Source organism: Lepidochelys kempii, chromosome 13 (genome assembly GCF_965140265.1).
Source record: "Lepidochelys kempii isolate rLepKem1 chromosome 13, rLepKem1.hap2, whole genome shotgun sequence".
In the NCBI taxonomy this organism is placed as follows: Eukaryota; Metazoa; Chordata; order Testudines; family Cheloniidae; genus Lepidochelys; species Lepidochelys kempii.
The window spans coordinates 39,317,136-39,340,522 of NC_133268.1; the positions used below are offsets into that span (position 1 = coordinate 39,317,136).

Below are 23,387 nucleotides of genomic sequence, written 5' to 3' on the forward strand. Positions count from 1 at the left end.
CCGCCTTCATATAAGTCTGAACCGGAAAACTACATGAATACCTGACTTAGAACCCTAAATCCAGACTTCACCCAGGATGCAGTTCTAACCCTGACTGTTAACACTGACCCTCACCCTTCATCCCTACCTTGAAACTAACACTAGGGGAGATTTAGGAAAGTCCGGGGTGTATCCAATTCAGTGGGAGCTGAGTTCCGTGACCCTCGGGCCCCCCTGGCTCCCCACCAAGGGGCCTCTGCTTCTCCCTCGCAGCCGCCTCCCCCTGAGCGACCCCATGAAATCCCACCGTGTCCCTGTCCCCAGCCCTTAGCCACGTGACTGTCCCCAATGCCCTGCGGGCCAGCGCTGGGCTGAGTGATGCCATCGGGGCTGAGGGGAGGGACCTTTTGTCTCCATGGTGACTCTGTGACATGGGGGCACTTTATTGGGGGCAGAATCCTTTGAGCTGCACCGTTCACACCAGGGCTGTGATTTCCAGCTGTCAAATGGATGGAAAAAATGTTCGAGACTCCTTGGAAAGTCCCGGCGGTGCCACATCCCCCGGCGCAGCGGAGCGGGGTTTATTCCGGCGCCCGGTGATCTCTGCCCCCAGCCCCCTCCGGACCCTGCATGGCCCATTTCCACACCCCGGCCTCCATCTCTGGGGTAGGGAAAAGGGCCATTCAGAGTCCGGGAACGGAAGGGTTAAACTGGCGGGAGGTTTATGTCCCGTTCCCCCGGGGGCCGGGTCTCCTGCCCGAGCCCGAAGCGGGGGGTGTCGCTGCTGCCCCCGCACGGCCGCCGGGAGAAGGGCGATTCCGCAGCCTGGGTTTTTATGCGATCACAAACCGGTTTGGTGTCACTGTGTAACTCGCACAGTAACAGCGGGCGGTGTCCTCGGGCTTCAGGCCGGTCATTTGCAGATACAGCTCACTCTTGGCGTTATCCCTGGAGATGGTGAATCGCCCTTTCACTGCATCGAGGTAGTATGTAGTACTCCCACCGGGGTTTATGTAAGCGACCCATTCTAGTCCCTTGCCAGGAGCCTGGCGGACCCAGTTTATGTTGTAGCTGCTGAAGGTGAACCCGGAGGCTTTGCAGGAGAGGCGGAGAGAGTCTCCGGGCTTTTTCACACCCCCTCCGGACTCCACCAGCGTCTGGGACCGGACACCTGGGAATAAAGACAGGCCATTAATGTCGGTATAAAAAGACAAGTTTATCTTTTTTATACCATTAAGAATAAACAAACAGATTTATTAGCTATAAAGATAGATCTTATGTGATTATAAGTCACTTCATCGGACGCATCCGATGAAGTGAGCTGTAGCTCACAAAAGCTTATGCTCAAATAAATGGGTTAGTCTCTAAGGTGCCACAAGTCCTCCTTTTCTTTTTGCGAATACAGACTAACACGGCTGCTACTTTGAAAGGAATCAATGACATCCAGTAATGGCAAAGTTCCTGGTTCAGGCTTGTTGCAGTGATGGAGTAATCTGCTGTCTTAAGTCAAGTCTCTGGAGAGCACCCACAGCCCAGATGGGTCATTCAGTCTTTTGTTCAGAGCTTCCATTTGTAGCAAAGTCCCTCCAGAGGGAAGAAGCAGGACTGAAGACCAAATGGAGAAGATGCAGCTGCCTTTTGTAGTCTTTTCCATGCGGCCTGTGCTTCCTTTGTTTCAAACACAAGCTGGTCAGCACATGGCTGGGAAGCCTTTGGGGCGTGTCTACATACCCGCTGGACTGGTGGGCAGTGATCAATCCAGCGGGAGGTCTATTTATCGCATCTAGTATAGACGGGATAAATCAACCACTGAGCACTCCAGCAGAAGGAAAAGCACAAGCGGAGTCAAGGGGAGAGTCTCAGCTGCCGAGTTACCGCAGTGAAGACACCGCGGTAAGTAGATCTGAGGTGATACAAACATATAAACAAGATCATCATCTGTGGCAAATTCTAACATGTTTGCAGATATCTTACAGGGCATATCTGGCTGTGACCAGTGTCCCAGTGGGGGACAGCTCTGGTCACTCCATTAGGGTGAACTGCAAAGAATGGGGCAGACAATCCCCATAAAGTGGGTGGATATTCCCAGGGCTGGTGCGACCACTAGGTGAACTAGGCGGTGAAGGATGTGTGACATTCTTAATGGGACAGTCAGGGGGCGGGAAGTGGGAGGGTGTGGTTAGGGGTTGGGGGCCGGGCTGTTTGGGGAGCCACAGCCCTCCCTACCCTGCCCTCCAATGTGGCCCTTGGGCCAAAGAGTTTGCCCACCCCTGCCCTAAATGCTCAAACACTACAGTAACGGGGACAATATGAATACCTAAGATAGCTTGAGGGGTAGAGCTCAAAACATAGCTTATTTTTTTTTTAAAAAAAAGATATGCCAATGCATATCCTTAATGCCCTCCCTAAGTCATTTAATAACTCTGCACCTGCAATGCTAGGACACAAGGAGGGTCTGGGCAGCTAATGCCGAGACACCATGAGCACTTTATCCAGCATCAACAGCATATTTTGGCTGAATTGTCTCTTTAGTCTAGTGGCCTTTAAAGGAATTATGGTTTCTCACATTTTCTGGAGATATTGGGGAATATTGTGCATTATGGGCCTGATGCAAAGGTCACTAAAGGCAAGGGGAGGACTTCCATTGGTCTGAGTGGGGTTTGGAGCAGGGCCTACTGGAATGTTGATTGACATTTTTGAAGGGGACTTAGGTAATGGGGTATGTAATTCCCCTTGACTTTACCCTTTGAAAATTCCAGATGTGATTCACGATACTTCCGCCCAGAAGCTCCCGTCAGAGGTCCAGCCGGTGGAGTCTGGAGCGGATGTGAAAAACCCTGGAGACCCTCTCCGCCTCTCCTGCAAAGCCTCCGGCTTCTTCATCAGTAGCAAGTGGCTGGATTGGATCCGTCATGTTCCTGGGAAGGGACTGGAGTGGGTCTCCAGCATAGATAGTGCAGGTACCCCATATTACCTGGATTCAGGGAAAGGGCAATTCACCATCTCCAGAGACACCTCCAATAACCTGGTGCATTTGCACATCAGGAGCCTGAAACCTGAAGACGCCGGTGTGTATCCTTGTGCTAGAGATATGGGATCCCACAGTGATCTACTTCACTACGACAGGTTTCAGAGTAACAGCCGTGTTAGTCTGTATTCACAAAAAGAAAAGGAGTACTTGTGGCACCTTAGAGACTAACCAATTTATTTGAGCATGAGCTTTCCTGAGCTACAGCTCACTTCATCGGATGCATCCGATGAAGTGAGCTGTAGCTCAGGAAAGCTCATGCTCAAATAAATTACTTAGTCTCTAAGGTGCCACAAGTACTCCTTTTCTTTTTACTTCACTAGGAATACCCTAATGGGATCCTGCGCTGGAGAAAGTCACTAAAGATAGTGAAATACTCTGACTGTCTTCTGCTTCAGTCACAGAGTACAAGAAATTCAGAGAATCCTAGAAAGGTAGGGCTGGAAGAGGGACTTCAAGAGGTCAACTAGCCGACCCCCTGCACTGAGGCAGGATTACATATACCGAGACCACCCCTGGTTCTTCATCTGTTTTTAAAAACCTCCAGTGATGGGGATTTCACAACCTCCCTAGGTAACCGGTTCCAATACTGATAGTTAGATATGCTTATCCTTAGAAAGTGCTCCCCCCCACCCCATATCTAACCTAAATCTCCCTTGATGGATTTTGCATTAGGTTATTTTCTGAAAGACACAGAATCATAGAGATGATAGTTGCTCGTGACGGAGAATCCACCGTTACTCTTGATCAGTTGTTCCAATGGTTAAATCACCTCAACGTCTTTTTAAAAAATCACCTTCTTTCCAGCTGGACATTGTCTAGCTTCAGCTTCCAGCATCGGATCCTGTTGTACCTTTGTCTGCCAGACTGAAGAGCCCGTGATCAAATTTCTCTTCCCCATCTAGGATCTACAACAGGCACCAGTAAAGACTCCTTGTTTATTCCCCCAGCCAGGGGACGGAAGAATAATCTAGTGGCTCTAGCTTGAGTCTCGGTATGAATATTCCGGTGGTCTTTCCCACACACACAGGGATGGGACCCGGGAGATCCAACGTGCCAGGTCTCCGAGGGCAGAGCGACTCAGAACAGGACTCACTCCGGATTGGAGTTCACAGATGGAGCGAGGGATCTGTGCCCCGCAGCCCAGCGGGGCTCTGGGCAGGAAGGGGAGCCACATTGCCCGGGAACCGAGAGTGGTAGCGGGCGGTGCCCGTGGGCTTCAGGCCGGTCATTTTCAGAGGCAGCAGGTTGTTGGGATTGTCTCTGGAGATGGTGAATCTCACTCAGTGGGAGCTGCGCCTTTGACCCTCGTGCCCCCTGCCCCTCCCCAAGGGGCCTCTGCTTCTCCCTCGGCAGCCGCCTCCCCCTGAGCGATCCCATGAAATCCCACCGTGTCCCTGTCCACAGCCCTTCGCCCCGTGACTGTCCCCAATGCCCTGCGGGCCAGCGCTGGGCTGAGTGATGCCATCGGGGCTGAGGGGCGGGGCCTTTTGTCTCCATGGTGACTCTGTGACATGGGGGCACTGTATTGGGGGCAGGATCCTGAGCTGCACCGTTTACACCAGGGCTGTGATTTCCAGCTGTCAAATGGATGGAAAAAATGCTCGAGTCTCCTTGGAAAGTCCCGGCGGTGCCCCATCCCCCGGGGCAGCGGAGCGGGGTTTATTCCGGCGCCGGGTGATCTCTGCCCCCCAGCCCCGCCCGGACCCTGCATGGCCCATTTCCACTCCCCGCCTCCATCTCTGGGGTAGGGAAATGGGCCATTCAGAGTCCGGGAACGGAAGGGTTAAACTGGCGGGAGGTTTGTGTCCCGTTCCCCCGGGTGCCGAGTCTCCTGCCCGAGCCCGAAGCGGGGGGTGTCGCTGCTGCCCCCGCGCGGCCGCCGGGAGAAGGGCGATTCCGCAGCCTGGGTTTTTGTGCGATCACAAACCGGTTTGGTGTCACTGTGTCTCTCGCACAGTAATAGCGGGCGGTGTCCTCGGGCTTCAGGCCGGTCATTTGCAGGTAGAAGTTGGTGCTGTCCTTGGAGGCTGTGAACCGGCCCTGGACCGAGGAGGCGTAGTACTTGTTTCCCTCACTGTAATAGGAAGCCAGCCACTCCGGCCCCTGTCCCGGCTCCTGTCGGATCCAGCCCATCCAGGTGCTGCTCAGAGTGAACCCGCTGGTGGCACATTGCAGTTTATGGGACTCTCCGGGCTTCTTCAGCGCTGGCCCCGACTGGGTCAGAACCACCTGCGAGCGGGCCCCTGGGGGAGAAGGGAAATGGCAGATTGGAATTAAAGCTGTCGCCACATGAAACCAGTCATTAGCCCCGGGTTCAGTGGAAAGTGAACAGGGAACAGTGGGAGAACCAGCCACACGGGGCACTTTGTACATCAGTCGGTGGGAGACGACAGAAGAAAGAAGTGTCCCACCCCACATCGATATCAGCCGCAATAGTCCCAGATACCCGACCCCTCCTGTGTATTAACGGGGGATAAATTACCTTCCAGAGCCGCTACAAAGAAAACCAAATGGAGCCAAAGTGTCATTTTCCGCGTTGCTGTCGGGGAAAGTTTTCAGACTTTTGGCCGGTAACTGCAGAGACCTAGGGGCTGCGGATTGTCCCTCCGGCTGCAGCCCGGGCACTGAGAGGGACAGATTTAAACAGGAACCTGTCACTCCTATTTGCATATCCCCCTCCTTATAAGAGAGACAAGTTCCCTAAGAGCGGCCTCTGAAAACCTCGGTTTGGGGATTCAGGGAGCCGCAGTCAGACGTCAGTGGGTAGGGATCCAGGCTGGAGTTACGGGCATGGGGATCCATCCCCCTTTTCCTCCACAGACTCCCTGGGTTACCCTGGGCAAGTGTGACGTGTCCCCTTGTGTTTCAGGCCCCCACCCGCACCTCGGACACTCCGGCCCTTTCCTGCCTCACAGCGCTGTTGTGAGGACAAACTCATGAAAGACCAGGAGGTCCCCAGATGCCATGGGATGTGGCCACGAGACGGCCTAAAATGGAGGAATATCTCTTAGCCTCCTAAGATCATGGCAATGACCGGGGGTGTTTTCAGAACCTCACGGGAACACTTCCAGCCACTCATCGGGTGGATTCTCCTTACCAGGGGAAATGTGACTGGTTTCTGAGCTGGGTAACTTGAGTCACGATGCGTTGTTGTGGGCAGTGCGCTGTAAATACTCCAGCCCTGCTACAGACTGATGGGAAGCCCATGAAAGTCAGAGAAACAAACAAACACACCCAGAACCACCGGCTGGTTAGTCCCGTGTTCGCTGGAGGACGCCCTGTGTACACACACCTGAGTCCCGACAATTCTGCCGCTGTGGCTTGAAATTTCCGTGCAAGTGTTTGCTTCCCGTGTTACTGGCGTTAGGACATCTTTGAATTGTAATGCACTACTGACCCCTGCTGTCCATTGGGAAGATTGCACCCGCTTCCAAATCAGTTTTCGTCCGGTCCGCACGAGCTTTGTGCTCACTGCGGGATTCTCCAACAATAATACAGGGCGGTGTCCTCAGGTCTCAGGCTGCTCAGCTGCAAATAAACCAGGTTTTGGGGATTGTCTCTGGAGATGGTGAAGCGGCCCTTGAAGGGCTGTGCGTAGTTGCTGGTAGTTGCAGTTGGGTGTATTTCCCCGATCCCCTCCAGTCCCTTCCCAGGGCCCTGTCTGACCCAGCTCATTCAGTAATCGCTGAAGGTGAACCCGGAGGCTTTGCAGGAGAGGGGGAGAGAGTCTCCGGGCTCTTTCACATCCCCCCCGGACTCCACCAGCTGAGCCTGTGAAAAAGCCCCTGAAAATAGACACAATGAGATTCCTAGAGACCCTGGCTCCCAAGAGAGATTGTAATAAAGCCTGGGGGAAATCGATGTACCTGTGAAAGCTGTTTCAATGAGAAGGAAAAATAACCACAGTGCCATGTTCCCGACTGTGGGGAGAGTTCTCGTGGGGTTTGGCAGGTCTCTGGGCAGACACCGGCTGCGGACTCTGAACCCCAGAGCTGCAGGGTCAGGGGAATCGCTGGCTTTAAACAGGAAATGTAAGGGGATAATTTGCATGCACCGCTCTATATAAGAGAGACATGAACACCAATCCCAAATAACTGATATTTCCCTGAGTTTTACTCTGCAGGTTTCATAGATTCTAAGCCCAAAGGGACCATTGTGATCATCTTGTCAGACTTTCTGTGTAACACACACCTCAGAACTTCCACCAACAATTCCTAGAGCAGATCTTTTAGAAAAAAATCTACCATTGTTGATCTAAAAATTATCAGTGACGGAGAATCCACCACTACCCTGATAAATTGTTCCAATGGTTCATTCGTTTCACAATTAAAAACTTATTAACCACTATGATTTTGTGGGTTAAATTTCCTACTGTTCCGAGGGCCCATCAGCCCTCTGGACCACTTGAATCCCTTCAACTGAATATCGAGGAATTAAGTGGTCTATAAGCTTTGTATTGACATATCTGCCTAGGGTTGAATTTAACCTATAGAGAACAAGGATGGATAGACCTACCTGAGTAAGAAAAGTATGGGATATTCCTTTGATGCCCCACTGCATTTCCCTCTCTCTCCTTCCCTTTACTGTCCTCTCTCTCTCTCTCTCTCTCTTTCTCTCTCTCATAGAGCGACATGCAGAAGTATTGAGAGATCCTGAAATCCTTCATTTTGCAAGGCAAACAGTTCTGTCCCTGTGCTATGAGTCTGACACATCTTTCCATCACTGGGGACGGAATCCCAGTCCCATTGCATCAACGGGAGTTTTGCCTTTGAGCTGAATGGACCAGGATTCAACACTTCACAGCTGTGTCACTGTGGTGAAGTGTGTAGTGAGGGCAGCTGTGCTGGAAGGGAGCAGTCAGTCTATATTAGCTTTCTCCACACTTTCTTTTGTGATATTCTAGGCCTGGCCCTTTCAAAACTTATATGTGAAATGATTCCCCTGCACTTTGCCCCTCTTAGTTAATGGTCTGTCTTTCGCAGACGTGGGCCGAAGGAAGGAAGACGATGCGATGCTACATGGTGACACGGCTTGTGGGACAGGTTGTGTGCTGCCCCGTTGTAATCTTAAATTTGATTTCAGTTGGAACAAATGTATGGAAACACAGAGGCGCAGAATGACTGTCTGACACAGGAATGAACCAGACACCGGTGGTGTTAACTTTCAGTGCGCTCAGAAAACCACGATTCCTTCTTTTTTTAAAAAAACTGAGACACTCTCTGCACACGGGGTGTTTTATTATGAACGGGCAAGTGCAAGAAACTTGGAGTTTGGCTAAAGATGAATCCACTAGAGTCTGTAAAGAGGATTCCCACGGTCTGCCTGTGAATTTAGGACGAGTGACCCCCATTTCCTGCTTCCTGCAGAACGTGGCATTGGCTATTCACTTTGGAAATGAAGCAGTGTGTTCAAGAAGAACGATTTTTCCTTTCTTTAGGTGAGTGCAAACTGTGGCAAGATTCCTGTGTGAAAAAATCTGGTTCACTTTCCACCTTCGGCTGCATGGCTCCTGCTTCCTGCCCGTCTTCTCCAGCTGAGTTTGCTGGGAAAGGAGGGTGAAGGACGGAGAGCTAAGTGTGAATAACACTTTGGAGAAGCTTATGCTCAAATAAATTGGTTAGTCTCTAAGGTGCCACAAGTCCTCCTTCACTTTGGAGAAGGCATCTCTTTCTGCATCACTAGGGAATGTTTAAGGACGGTCTCGGATCTGACAGAACCGTGGGTCTTTCATCATCAAAGTGAATTTTCCGAGGAGTGAAGCCCGGATAAAGGACAGGAGGCTTCACACTCTGGGTTGCTGTCTGTGTGAACGGCTCTGTTTTGGCAGTGACTGTGGGCACGGAGAGGGAGGGGGATTCGCGCTGGAGGTTTCTGTGCTCACCGCAGGAGGTTTCTGATCGCTGTGTCTCTCGCACAGTGATACCGGGCGGTGTCTTCGGCTTTCAGGCTGTTCATTTGCAGATACACCGTGCTGCTGGACTCGTCTCTGGAGATGATGAATCGCCCTTTCACCGCATCACTGTAATATGCTGCTGAACTATAAGCAGGACTGAGTATCTGTGCGACCCACTCCAGTCCTTTCCCCGGCGCCTGACGGACCCAGTCCATCCAGTAGCTGCTGAAGGTGAATCCGGAGGCTTTGCAGGAGAGGCGGAGAGATCCCCCAGGGGTTTGAATCCCTCCTCCGGACTCCACCAGCTGGACCTGTGACCGGACACCTGGAAAGAATGAGAATCACATTCACACAGGGCCTGGCTCAGAGCCCATTGGAAGCAGCAGGAAGGTTCCCGTTGACTTCACTGCCCTTTGGGTCAGGTTCGGGATGTGCAGCATCCCCCGGTGTCTCCAGTCCGTGTAGCAAGAAAGGGGATAAAATTACCTGGAAGGGCTGCTAGTAAGAAAGCGAGGGTCAGCCACAGTCGCATGTTGCTGACGCTGGAGGGTTTTCTGGTGGAAACTTCACCGACACCCGGACTTGTCCTTCCTCCCTTCTCACACTGCGGGGTCCCGGAGATCACAGGGTTTCTATAGTGCGCCGAGGCACTGAATTTGCATCTCCTCCTCTTTATAAGACACAGATCTTGGACCTCAGCCCTCAGCAAACTCAGCCTCCTAGAGGTGGGTGTAGTGGGAAAGGGTGATGTGAGTAAAGGAGAAGATTAAGAATTCCACTCACAGAATAATTTCTGCAGTGTTCTCTACAATTCTTAGAGACAAAATTCCTTAAGAACATAAGAGCGGCCAGACTGGGTCAGACCAAAGGTCCATCTAGCCCAGACAGTGGGTCCAATGACAGGTGCCCCAGAGGGAATGAACAGAACAGGGAATCATGAAGTGATCCATCCCATCAGCCATTCCCAGATTCTGGGAAAGAGAGGTTAGGGACACCATCCCTGCCCAACCTGCCATCCTGGCTAATAGAATTGATCTAGTTCTTTTTTGAACCCTGTTATAATCTTGACCTTCACAACATCCTCTGGCAAGGAGTTGACTGTGCATTGTGTGAAAAAAAACCTTCCTTTTGTTTGTTTTAAACCTGCTGCCTATTAATTCTATTTGGTGACCCCTTGTTCTTGTGTTATGAGAAGGAGTAAATAACACTTCCTTATTTACTTTCTCCACATCAGTCATAATTTTATAGACCTCAATCATATCCCCCCTTAGCTGACTCTATTCCAAGATGAAAAGTCCCTGTCTTATTCATCTCTCCTTATATGGTAGCTGTTCCATTCCCCTAATCATTTTTGTTGGCCTTTTCTGAACCTTTTCCAATTTTGATATATCTTTTTTGAGATGGGGTGACCACATCCGCATGCAGTATTCAAGATGTAGGCGTACCATGGATTTATATAGAGGCAATATGATATTTTCTGTCTTATTATCTATCCCTTTCTTATGATTCCCCACATTCTGTTCACTTTTTTACATGCCGCTGCACATTGCGTGGAGGTTTTCAGAGAACTATCCACAGTGACTCCAGGATCTCTTTCTTGAGTGGGAACAGCTAATTTAGCCCCATCATTTGCTATGCATAGTTGGGATTATGCTTTCCAATGTGCATTACTTCACATTTATCAACACTGAATTTCACCTGCTATTTTGTTGCCCAGTCACCTATTTCTGAGAGATCCTTTTGAACAGGGGTCTCAACCTTTTACATCCAAGATCACTTTTTGAATTTAAGGGCAACCCAGGATCTACCTGACCCCTTCCCCAAAGTCCCACCCCACTCACTCCACCCTCCACCCCTTCACTCGCTCTCCCCCACCCTCACTCACTTTCACAAGGGTGGGGTAGGGGGCTGGGGTTCGACAGGGGGTGTGGACTCCTGGCTGGGGCTGAAGGGTTCACAGTGTGGGAGAGGGCTCTGGGCTGAGCCTGGGGCATGGCTTTGGGGTGCAGGAGGGGGTGAGGGGTGCCAGCTGTGGGAGGGAGTTTGGGTGCAGGAGTTGGCTCTGGGCTGGGGCAGGGGGTTGGGGTGCAGGCTCTGGGAGGGAGTCAGGGCTGGGGTTTGGGGTGCAGGAGGGGGTTCAGGGTGTATGATGTGCTATGGCAGGGCTGGGCAAAGTTTTTTTGCCTGAAGGCCACATCTGGGTATAGAAATTGTATGACAGGCCATGAATGCTCACAAAATAGGGTGTTGGGGTGCAAGAGAGGGTGAGGGGTCTGGCTGGAGGTGCCGGGCTCTGGGGTGGGGCCAGAAATGAGGAGTTCAGGGTGTGGGAGTGGGCTCCGGGCTGGGGCAGGGTGTTGGGGTGCAGGTGGAGGGGTGAGGGCTCCGGCTGTGGGGTGCAGGCTCTGGGGTGCATGAGGGTGTGACTAAGGGGTTTGGAGGGCAGGAGGGGGATCAGGGGTGCTGACTCCAGGTGGCGCTTACCTCAAGCAGCTCCTGGAAGCAGTGTCATGTCTCCACTCCAGCTTCTACATGCTCCCCTGGTTGCCGGCCAATGGGAGCTGCAGAGGTGACAGTTGGGGCAGGGGCAGCCTGTGGAACCCCCTGGCTGCCCCTGTGCATAGGAGCCGGAGCAGGAACATGCTGCTGCTTCCAGGAGCCACGTGAAGCCACGGCACATGTGGAGAGGGCGAGCCCCAGACCCCACTCCCCGGCAGGAGCTTGAGGGCCAGATTAAAATGTCTGAAGGGCTGGATGCGGCCCCTGGGCCATAGTTTGCCCACACCTGGGGCATGGGGTGCTGGATCCAGGACGGGGCTTAGGGCTGGGGGTTGGGGTGCGGCCTCCCGCCAGGCAGCATTTACATCCAGAGGCTCACGGTCGGTGGCACAGTGTGGCTGCCACTAAAGCAGGCTCCTTGCCTACCTGTGCACGGCGCCACTCCTGGAAAGGGCCAACGCACCCCTCCGACCCCTGGGGAGGGTCAGGCAGCACATGGCTCTGTGCACTGCCCCTCTCTGCAAGCACCACCCCTGCAGCTCCCATTGGCCACAGCTCCCCATTCCCGGCCAATGAGAGCTGTGGGGGTGGTGCTTGGAGGTAGGAGCAGCATGCAGAGGGAGAACCCTGTCTCCCCACCCCTGGGGCCATGGGGCCACGCTGGCCACTTCTGGGAGCGGTGTGAGGCTGGGGCAGGCAGGCAGCCTGGCTCAGTGGCAACCCGCTGAGCTGCTGGAGATCATGATCGACTGGGTGGTGACCACTGCTCTCATAGCTCTTTGCAGTCTGCCTGCGACTTAACTATCTTGAGTAGTTTTGTATCATCTACAAATTTTGCCACCTCAGTGTTTACCCCAGCAGGTTCTGGGTGTTGTCTCTGGAGATGGTGAATGGTCCTTTAACCGGGTCTGTGTAGTATGTGGTGTCACCAGCCCCATTTGTAATTGAAAATCCCCTTTCCAGTCCTTTCCCTGGAGACCTCCGTGCCCAGCCCATACCGTGGCTAGTGTATGCGTCTATACACTTTACAGAAGAGTTTTGCAGAGTCTCCTGGCTTTTTAACTTCTGCTCCGGACTGGCTTAGCTGGATTTGTGATCAGACACCTGCAAATAGACAAATATTAAAGATCTAGGCCATGATTCAGCAAAGCATCTAAGCATGTTCTTCAGTGCTCTGGAGAATCAACGATTCCTTTTGGCTGCATTTGTTTCCTTCTTTTATCCCAGGTGCCTCTGAGTTTCTTACCTGAGAGAGCTGCCAGCAGGGAAATAAAAATGAAACACATATTTAGTTTTGAATCAGAAACCAACCGGAACAAATGAAGGAATACAGCACAAAGTAAGTTACTTGGGGTGTGCCGGAGAAGGAGAAATTCTCTGGCTGTTAAAAAAGAAGTTGCGCTCCTTAATTTGCATGAGGCCCGAGGCAGTTCAAAAAGCCTTTAAAGGCAGCAAACAAAGGGGCAGGAGAGAGGGAAGAGGAGGTAACAATTGGGGTAAATTTCCAGATTACTTGGGTTAAGATTTCCCAAGCTGCCTTTCTTCCTCATATAAACCATGCATCTAAATGCCTTTAGGCAGCTTTGAAAATCTCAGCCAGAATTAAACTAAAAAGGGGGGACGGGGAAGCAAACTGGTTTCAAGACTGATCTTGAGAAATTTATGTGGAGGGGGATGGTATGATGAGGTGGTAACATGCCATTGTAGGCACATCGACAACTGCTGGTAGCAAATATCCCCAATGGCCAGTGATGGGACACTAGGTGGGGAGGGCTCTGAGTAACTACAGAGAACTCTTTCCCAGGGGTCTGGCTGGTGGGTCTTGCCCACATGCTCAAGGTCCAACTGACTGATATTTGGGGTTGGGAAGGAATTTAATGCTATTTGCACCTGTCAGAGCCTTTCCTTGCTGAGTTTAGCTATGCAGGAAGAGTGTGTGGATGCAGCCTATGTATTTCAGACCATGTCTCCAATTTGTCAAGCTCATTCTGAATTCTAATCCTGGTCTTTAAAGTGCTTGCAACCCCTCCCAGATTGGTATAATCTGAAAACTTTATAAGTGTACTCTCCATGCCATTATCCAAATCATTTATGGAGCTATTGAATAGAAGTGGACCCAGGACAGATCCTTGAGGGAACCTTCTCAGTATTCCCTTCCAGCTTGACTGTGAATTGTTGATAACTACTCTCTAAGTACATTTTCTAACTCGTTGTGCACCTACCTTATAATAAGAAAAGGAGTACTTGTGGCACCTTAGAGACTAACCAATTTATTTGAGCATGAGCTTTCATGAGCTACAGCTCACTTCATCGGATGCATACCATGGAAACTGCAGCAGACTTTATATATACACAGAGAATATGAAACAATACCTCCTCCCACCCCACTGTCCTGCTGGTAATAGCTTATCTAAAGTGATAAAGCTTATCTAAAGTGAAAGTTTAATGTCCTTTTTCTTTTGTAGAGAAGCAAAGTGTGCGTTGTAAAGAGTGCGTAGCACTCCCAGCTACCTTCGAGACACCACTGACTTCCTGAGGAAACTTCAATCCATCGGTGATCTTCCTGATAACACCATCCTGGCCACTATGGATGTAGAAGCCCTCTACACCAACATTCCACACAAAGATGGACTACAAGCCGTCAAGAACACTATCCCCGATAATGTCACGGCTAACCTGGTGGCTGAACTTTGTGACTTTGTCCTTATCCATAACTATTTCACATTTGGGGACAATGTATACCTTCAGATCAGCGGCACTGCTATGGGTACCCGCATGGCCCCACAGTATGCCAACATTTTTATGGCTGATTTAGAACAACGCTTCCTCAGCTCTCGTCCCCTAAAGCCCCTACTCTACTTGCGCTATATTGATGACATCTTCATCATCTGGACCCATGGAAAAGAAGCCCTTGAGGAATTCCACCATGATTTCAAAAACTTCCATCCCACCACCAACCTCAGCCTGGTCCAGTCCACACAAGAGATCCACTTCCTGGACACTACAGTGCTAATATACAATGGTCACATAAACAACACCCTATACCGGAAACCTACTGACCGCTATTCCTACCTGCATGCCTCCAGCTTTCACCCTGACCACACCATACGATCCATCGTCTACAGCCAAGCTCTGCGATACAACCGCATTTGCTCCAACCCCTCAGACAGAGACAAACACCTACAAGATCTCTGTCAAGCTTTCTTACAACTACAATACCCACCTGCAGAAGTAAAGAAACAGATTGATAGAGCCAGAAGAGTTCCCAGAAGTTACCTACTACAGGACAGGCCTAACAAAGAAAATAACAGAATGCCACTAGCCGTCACCTTCAGCCCCCAACTAAAACCCCTCCAACGCATTATTAAGGATCTACAATCTATCCTAAAGGATGACCCAACACTCTCACAAATCTTGGGAGACAGGCCAGTCCTTGCCTACAGACAGCCCCGCAACCTGAAGCAAATACTCACCAACAACCACATACCGCACAACAGAACCACTAACCCAGGAACTTATCCTTGCAACAAAGCCCGTTGCCAATTGTGCCCACATATCTATTCAGGGGACACCATCACAGGGCCTAATAACATCAGCCACACTATCAGAGGCTCGTTCACCTGCACATCCACCAATGTGATATATGCCATCATGTGCCAGCAATGCCCCTCTGCCATGTACATTGGTCAAACTGGACAGTCTCTACGTAAAAGAATAAATGGACACAAATCAGATGTCAAGAATTATAACATTCATAAACCAGTCGGAGAACACTTCAATCTCTCTGGTCACGCAATCACAGACATGAAGGTCGCTATCTTAAAACAAAAAAACTTCAAATCCAGACTCCAGCGAGAAACTGCTGAATTGGAATTCATTTGCAAATTGGATACTATTAATTTAGGCTTAAATAGAGACTGGGAGTGGCTAAGTCATTATGCAAGGTAGCCTGTTTCCTCTTGTTTTTTCCAACCCCCCTCCCCAGATGTTCTGGTTTAACTTGGATTTAAACTTGGAGAGTGGTCAGTTTGGATGAGCTATTACCAGCAGGAGAGTGAGTTTGTGTGTGTATGGGGGTGGGGTGATGTGAGAAAACCTGGATTTGTGCAGGAAATAGCCCAACTTGATTGTCATGCACATTGTGTAAAGAGTTGTCACTTTGGATGGGCTATCACCAGCAGGAGAGTGAATTTGTGTGGGGGGGGGGTGGAGGGTGAGAAAACCTGGATTTGTGCTGGAAATGGCCCACCTGATGATCACTTTAGATAAGCTATTACCAGCAGGACAGTGGGGTGGGAGGAGGTATTGTTTCATATTCTCTGTGTATATATAAAGTCTGCTGCAGTTTCCACGGTATGCATCCGATGAAGTGAGCTGTAGCTCACGAAAGCTCATGCTCAAATAAATTGGTTAGTCTCTAAGGTGCCACAAGTACTCCTTTTCTTTTTGCGAATACAGACTAACACGGCTGTTACTCTGAAACCTACCTTATAATAGATTCATTAGTCTATATTTCCCTGGTTTGCTTATGAGAAGGCTATCTGAGCCTGTATGAAATGTCTTACTAAAGTTGAGATATACCAATTCTACTGTTCTTGTCCCCGCTCCCATCCACTCATCTTTGTACCCTGTCAAAGGAGGATATGAGGTGGGTTTTGTACGGGGAGACTTTGGCAAACCAATAAAGTGCCTGAAACCACTATGGCTTAGTGCTAAAAGCAGCCAAGTCAGCAGGCTGTAAATTGGCCATTCAGCACTCTCAGTTTAGCCAAGGCAGGAGCCAGGGGGTGGGGAGGGGAGTTTTGGGTGCCACAGAGAGGGTAGCTTGACCCCGTGTCCTTCCTCTTGCCTTTCCATTGAAACTACTTACTTAACAAGTTTGCTTTAAGGGGCATGTCATTCTATTACTAATGTATAAATAAGGGGGGAAAAGAAAAGGAGTACTTGTGGCACCTTAGAGACTAACCAATTTATTTGAGCATAAGCTTTCGTGAGCTACAGCTCACTTCATCAGATGCATACCGTGGAAACTGCAGCAGACTTTATATATACACAGAGAATATGAAACAATACCTCCTCCCACCCCACTGTCCTGCTGGTAATAGCTTATCTAAAGTGATCATCAGGTGGGCCATTTCCAGCCCAGTGATATCACCAGCAGGAGAGTGAATTTGTGTGTGTGGGGGGGGGGGGGTGGAGGGTGAGAAAACCTGGATTTGTGCTGGAAATGGCCCACCTGATGATCACTTTCGATAAGCTATTACCAGCAGGACAGTGGGGTGGGAGGAGGTATTGTTTCATATTCTCTGTGTATATATAAAGTCTGCTGCAGTTTCCATGATATGCATCTGATGAAGTGAGCTGTAGCTCACGAAAGCTTATGTTCAAATAAATTGGTTAGTCTCTAAGGTGCCACAAGTACTCCTTTTCTTTTTGCGAATACAGACTAACACGGCTGTTACTCTGAAACCTAAGGGGGAAAAGTTTTTATTTACTGACACCACCTCACACAGAATAAAAGTTACCAAGAGTTTTGGGTTGAAAGAACCCCAGGTAGCAGGTTTGACATGATTTGTTCTTTACAAATCCATGTTGACTGTTAGTTGTCACCTCATCTTCCAGGTGCTTGCAAATTGATTTTTTGCTCCATTCTTTCCGGGTACAGAAGTTAAGTTGAGTGGTTCATAATTCCTGGGTTGCCCTTATTCTGCTTTTTATTGATAGGTACCACTTGCCCTCTTCCAGTCCTCTGGGATCTCTCCTGTCCTCCGACAGTTCTCAAAAATAATTGTTAATGGCTAAGATCTCTTTGGCCAGTTTCTTAAATATTCTCTGGTATATTTCATCTGGCCCTGCTGACATGAGGACGTCTAACTTGTCGAAGTAATTCTTAACTAATTGTTTCCCTATTTTAACCTCAGATCCTACCCCATTTGCATTGATGTTCACTGTTAGTTCTCTGATTACTGCTAACTTCTTTGGAGAAAACCTAAACAAAAATGGCATTTAATATTTTGGCAATTGCTGCTTTTTCTTGTGACTGTGTTTCCTTCCTCATTGAGCAGTGGTCCTTCCCTGTCCTTCATCTTCGTCTTGCTTCTAATGTATTTGTAAAATGTTTTCTTGTTACCCTAAATACTTTAACGGTTGCCATGCTCAAACACGACAGAAATGGGAACAATATAAAAAACTAAGATAGCTTGAGGGCTAGAGCTTAAACATGGCTTATTAAAAAAATAGATATGCAAATGCATATCCTTAATGCGCTGCCTAAGTCATTTAATAGCTCTGCACCTGCATGGCTAGGACACAAGGAGGGGTCTGGGAAGCTAATGCCAAGACACCATGAGCACTTTATCCAGCATCAACAGCATATTTTCGCTGAATTGTCTCTTCAGACTAGTGCCCTTTAAAGGAATTATGGTATCTGACATTTTCTGGAGATACTGGGGAATATTGTGCTTTATGGGCCTGATGCAAAGTTCACTAAAGGCAAGGGGAGAACTTCCACTGGTCTGAGTGGGGTTTGGAGCAGGGCCTACTGGAATGTTGATTGACATTTTTGAAGGGGACTTAGGTAATGGCGTATCTAATTCCCCTTGACTTTACCCTTTGAAAATTCCAGATGTGATTCATGATACTTTTCCCCCACAGGAGCTCTGTCAAAGGTCCAGCTGGTGGAGTCTGGAGGGGATGTGAAAAAGCCCAGAGACTCTCTCCGCCTCTCCTGCAAAGCCTCCGGCTTCTTCATCAGTAGCAAGTGGCTGGATTGGATCCGTCATGTTCCTGGGAAGGGACTGGAGTGGGTCTCCAGCATAGATAATGCAGGTACCCCATATTACCTGGACTCAGGGAAAGGGCAATTCACCACCTCCAGAGACGCCTCCAATAACCTGGTGCATGTGCACATCAGCAGCCTGAAACCTGAAGATGCCGGTTTGTATCCTTGTGCTAGAGATAAGGGATCCCACAGTGATTCACTTCATTACAAATACCCTAATGGGATCCTGTGCTGGAGAAAGTCACCAAAGAAAGTGAAATACTCTGACTGCCTTCTGCTTCAGTCACAGAGTACAAGAAATTCAGAGAATCCTAGAAAGGTAGGGCTGGAAGAGGGACTTCAAGAGGTCAACTAGCTGACCCCCCTGCACTGAGGCAGGATTCGATATACCTAGAACTCCCCTGGTGGAACATTTCCTCATCTGTTCTTAAAAACCTCCAGTGATGGGGATTTCACAACCTCCTTAGGTAACCGGTTCCAATGTGGATAGTTAGATATGCTTATCCTTAGAAAGTGCTCCCCCCACCCCCGCATATCTAACTAAAATCTCCCTTGATGGATTTTGCATTTGTTTATTTTCTAAAAGACACAGAATCATAGAGACGATAGTTGCTAGTGACGGAGAATCCACCATGACTCTTGATCAGTTGTTCCAATGGTTAATTCACCTCAATGTCTTTTTTTAAAAATCACCTTCTTTCCAGCTGGACATTGTCTAGCTTCAGCCTCCAGCAGTGGATCCTGTTGTACCTTTGTCTGCCAGACTGAAGAGCCCGTGATCATATTTCTCTTCCCCACCTAGGATCTACAACAGGAACCAGTGTAAAGACTCCTTGTTTATTCCCCAGCCAGGGGACGGAAGAATAATCTAGTGGCTATAGCTTGAGTCTCGGTATGAATATTCCGGTGGTCTTTCCCACACCCACAGGGATGGGACCCGGGAGAGCCAACGTGCCAGGTCTCCGAGGGGAGAGCGACTCAGAAGAGGACTCACTCCGGATTGGAGTTCACAGATGAAGCGAGGGATCTCTGCACCGCAGCCCAGCGGGGCTCTGGGCAGGAAGGGGAGACACATTGCCCGGGAACCGAGAGTGGTACCGGGCGGTGCCCCTGGGCCTCAGGCTGGTCATTTTCAGAGGCAGCAGGTTGTTGGGATTGTCTCTGGAGATGGTGAATCTCACTCAGGGGGAGCTGCGCTCTGTGCCCCTCCTGCGCCCCCCCCCAGGCCTCTGCTTCTCCCTCGGCAGCCGCCTCCCCCTGAGCGACCCCATGAAATCCCACCGTGTCCCTGTCCACAGCCCTTCGCCACGTGACTGTCCCCAATGCCCTGCGGGCCAGCGCTGGGCTGTGATGTCGTCGGGGGCTGAGGGGAGGGACCTTTTGTCTCCATGGTGACTCTGTGACATGGGGGCACTTTATTGGGGGCAGAATCCTTTGAGCTGCACCGTTCACACCAGGGCTGTGATTTCCAGCTGTCAAATGGATGGAAAAAAAATGCTCGAGTCTCCTTGGAAAGTCCCGGCGGTGCCCCATCCCCGGGCTCAGCGGAGCGGGGTTTATTCCGGCGCCGGGTGATCTCTGCCCCCCCCAGCCCCGCCCGGACCCTGCATGGCCCATTTCCACACCCCGCCTCCATCTCTGGGGTTGGGAAATGGGCCATTCAGAGTCCGGGAAGGGAAGGGTTAAACTGGCGGGAGGTTTGTGTCCCGTTCCCCCGGGGGCCGGGTCTCCTGCCCGAGCCCGAAGCGGGGGGTGTCGCTGCTGCCCCCGCGCGGCCGCCGGGAGAAGGGCGATTCCGCAGCCTGGGTTTTTGTGCGATCACAAACCGGTTTGGTGTCACTGTGTCTCCCGCACAGTAATAGCGGGCGGTGTCCTCGGGCTTCAGGCCGGTCATTTGCAGATACAGCTCACTCTTGGCGTTATCCCTGGAGATGGTGAATCGCCCTTTCACTGCATCGAGGTAGTCTGTACTATCCCCACCGGGGTATATAACAGCGACCCATTCTAATCCCTTCCCGGGAGCCTGGCGGACCCAGTTCATGTAGGCGCTGCTGAAGGTGAACCCGGAGGCTTTGCAGGAGAGGCGGAGAGAGTCTCCGGGCTTCTTCACACCCCCTCCGGACTCCACCAGCGTCTGTGACCGGACACCTGGGAATAAAGACAGGCCATTAATATCGGTATAAAAACAGCGAGAACACAATATTCTTCTAACTCGGCCAGGTCTTCAGAGGAGGAAAATTCCTTCCAAAGCTGCTACAGCGACAATGACAAGGAGCAAAAATCCCATTTTCCCGGGTGCTGGAGGGGGAAGTTCTCAGGGGACTGGCTGGGGACTGCACAGAGCCAGGGGGCTGCGGATTGTGTCTCCGGGTGCAGCCTGGGCAGAAAGAGGCAGAGATTTAAACAGGAAACTGTCTCCTCATTTGCATGCCCCGCTTTATAAGAGACACACACTCCTGCTGCCAGTGATCTGATTGACTCGCCCCAGGGCTCCGGGAGCAGGAGTCAGAGTGTCCCGTCCTCTGTGTCTGTGCAGCGCCGGGCGCAGGGTTCTGGGGTCCCCCTCATACTTTTGCACACCTGGGAGGAATGAACAGCTCCCTGCAGTGACTGTATTTCCTCACATAGGAACTAAGGGCCTGACTATTGTAATGTGATATTGTGGATTGGGGAGGAGGGGGAGTGAGGATTATCAGCTCTGAAGCCCCGTTCCACGCGCACAAGGGATATGCGATGTCCGGTCAGGGTCTGGTGGCGGGGGGTCGTGTCCCAGGGATCCATTCGTCTGGGGCCCCCGCTGGAGAGGGAAGATTTCCCATGACGCTGGGAGGGATTTGGGAGGGAAGCCCCTTTCCCTTCCCAGTAGTGACCAGATACATTGACATGATCCATGACACAAGGAACGTGACCTTAGCAAGCCTGGCTTGTGGTTTGGACCAGGTCTGGGGACCCGCCTGTGGGTGCGGGTGGGAGAAGCTGGGCTGGGGTTGGGGAGTCTGAGGACAGAGTTAAGGTTTTGCAGCGGAGCCTCCCTGACATTAGAGGGCCGAGAGTAGCGTGTCTGAGAAGTTTTCCTGAGGGGAGAGTCGAGGAGTCAGGCAACCGTGAAGGAAGATTATGATCCACGGCTGATATTTATATTCCTCTTTATAGTCCTGTTCCCAGTCACACTCCACTTCCCATTTACACTCGGATTGCAAACTCGGTGGGACTGAGAGAAGTTTTATGGTCTGTGTTTTTACCGTGCCTAGGACTATGGGATCCTAGACTATAGTTAAGAACATAAAACGGCCAGACTGGGTGAGATCAAAGGTCCGTCTAGTCCAGTATCTGTCTCCCGGCAGTGGCCAACACCAGGTGCCCCAGAGGGAACGAACAGAACAGGGAATCACCCAGTGATCCGTCCCCTGTCGCCCATTCCCGGCTTCTGGAGACCCTGGGCACTGGGACCCCAACCAGCACCAAATCTATCACCGCTGAGCATCATCCTCAAGATCATTTACTTCCTTAATTATTAATTAGCAATAAAGTGCAGACAGAAGTTTTCTCCTGGTTGTGTTTAAAGAACTTGTGTGATAGGAAGGCTACATGTTTTCACACCATCCCCGTGATGTAATATTGAGGGATAACAACAAAAAGAACAAAAGTATTTCCATTCCCACTTCCATTCAGACAAGTATAAGCATTCACGCTGAAACACAGATTTCCATTCCCATTACCACTCATGTTCCCTTTCATCTCCCCAAACTCATTCACATACATTGGATAGATAGATAGATAGATAGATAGATAGATGGATGTCTCCAACAATGATAACATTCCTTAGGGGCATTTGTCACTGAACTTTATGTGCTTCATTACTGCTTATATTTCCTGCATTGGTAGCTCCAGAGCAATGATCCCTGCAAGAAGCAAAAGAATATAGAACATGAAACGATTTTATACAGTCCTCGGGACGTTCAATCAAATTCTAAATATTTCATTTTCTCCATTCTGTAAAATAAAACTGAGCACAAATCGGTGCCTTTGGCATAACGTTGACTATTGGGGTTAATTCCTGTCTTTTCTTAGGTTTGCCCATTTTAAAACCCAAACGCGGTGTGAACCCACCGTTGGTTTTGGTGATGGCCTTTGTGACTCTGGTCTAGTCTCTCACACAGTGATTCCGGCCTGTGTCCTCGGGTCTCCGGCTGCTCGTTTGTAAATACAGCCGGTTGTTGGGATTGTCTCGGGAGGCAATGAATGACCCTTGTTTCGCTGAATCGGTGTGGTGTGAACTCTTTCCTTTGTACTCTGCCCTGGAGACCCGCTCCATACGGACCCAGCGCTGAAGTGGAACCCGGAGACTTTACAGGCGAGGCGGAGTCAAAGGGCACCGGCGGGTCCTACGTCCAAAGCAGCAGTTTCTGTAGGTGCAGAGTTGGAAAATGATGTTTCCCAACCTCCGGTGCCCCTTTTCCGTCTTGTCCCCCAGGCTGGGCTGGGCTCTTTGCTCATTGCTGCCCCTGGTGGCGGACGGGAGAAGGGGCTTCTGCAGCCTTCCCTCTCTTTCTCTCACTGACCCCCTTCTTGTATTGTTATTTAATCCAGAAAATGAATAGTTTTGGAGTTATTTATTTATTCGTTTAACCCAGCATTCGTTTTCTCCTAGGAAAATGTTTCTTGTGCCAGAAAAGCCAGCTTTGGTGGGAAAAGTATTCAACTAAGCAAAGGGGAAAAATCAATCAATCAAACAAACAAACTTGGTGTAGACTGGTGCCCAAATCTGAGAGTTCAGGGTCTTTCTGCTCGAATGTGTCACTGACCGGGCTGATACTAAGAGGGCGCTAGACTGAACCCGAATGAACCAGGTTGAGGCTCTATGGCCTGTGTTATGCCGGAGGTCAAACTGGTTTATCATACTGCTCCTTTCCGGCTTGGAAGTCTATGCATCTGTGACTATCCGGCAGACTGGGGGTGGGTTCAGAATTTGTCCCCGGCAGAGGAAAGAAAGAGGAAGGGTCCCAAGGAATAACGTTCTGTCTTTGTGGAAAGGTGTCAATTTCACGTTCGGTAAAATTAAGGAGGAGGAACAATAATAAGAATAAAAAGGGTTTGTTGTTGCTAGCCCCTTTCCCAGAACTGATCTCATTTTCACTTAGAGGCCTTGGGCACCCCCAACACCAGACTACTTCTCTCATTACTGCAGGGGAAGGCTTTTGTCT

At 50.2% G+C, this 23,387-nt stretch overlaps 3 gene segments (V, D, J or C); 1 reads left to right on the top strand and 2 right to left on the bottom strand.

Moving 5' to 3' along the window:
• Positions 1-4,771: 4,771 nt before the first annotated feature.
• On the bottom strand, positions 4,772-5,618 carry LOC140896796 (Ig heavy chain V region 3-like). The segment is given in 2 exon segments: positions 4,772-5,253; positions 5,493-5,618. Coding segments are annotated over 2 exon segments (528 nt in total).
• A 3,269-nt stretch (positions 5,619-8,887) lies between these two features.
• Positions 8,888-9,435, bottom strand: LOC140896797 (immunoglobulin heavy variable 3-7-like). The segment is given in 2 exon segments: positions 8,888-9,228; positions 9,390-9,435. Coding segments are annotated over 2 exon segments (387 nt in total).
• Positions 9,436-17,948: 8,513 nt separating this feature from the next.
• On the top strand, positions 17,949-19,200 carry LOC140896798 (Ig heavy chain V region 914-like). The segment is given in 3 exon segments: positions 17,949-17,979; positions 18,057-18,338; positions 19,112-19,200. Coding segments are annotated over 3 exon segments (402 nt in total).
• Positions 19,201-23,387: the final 4,187 nt, after the last annotated feature.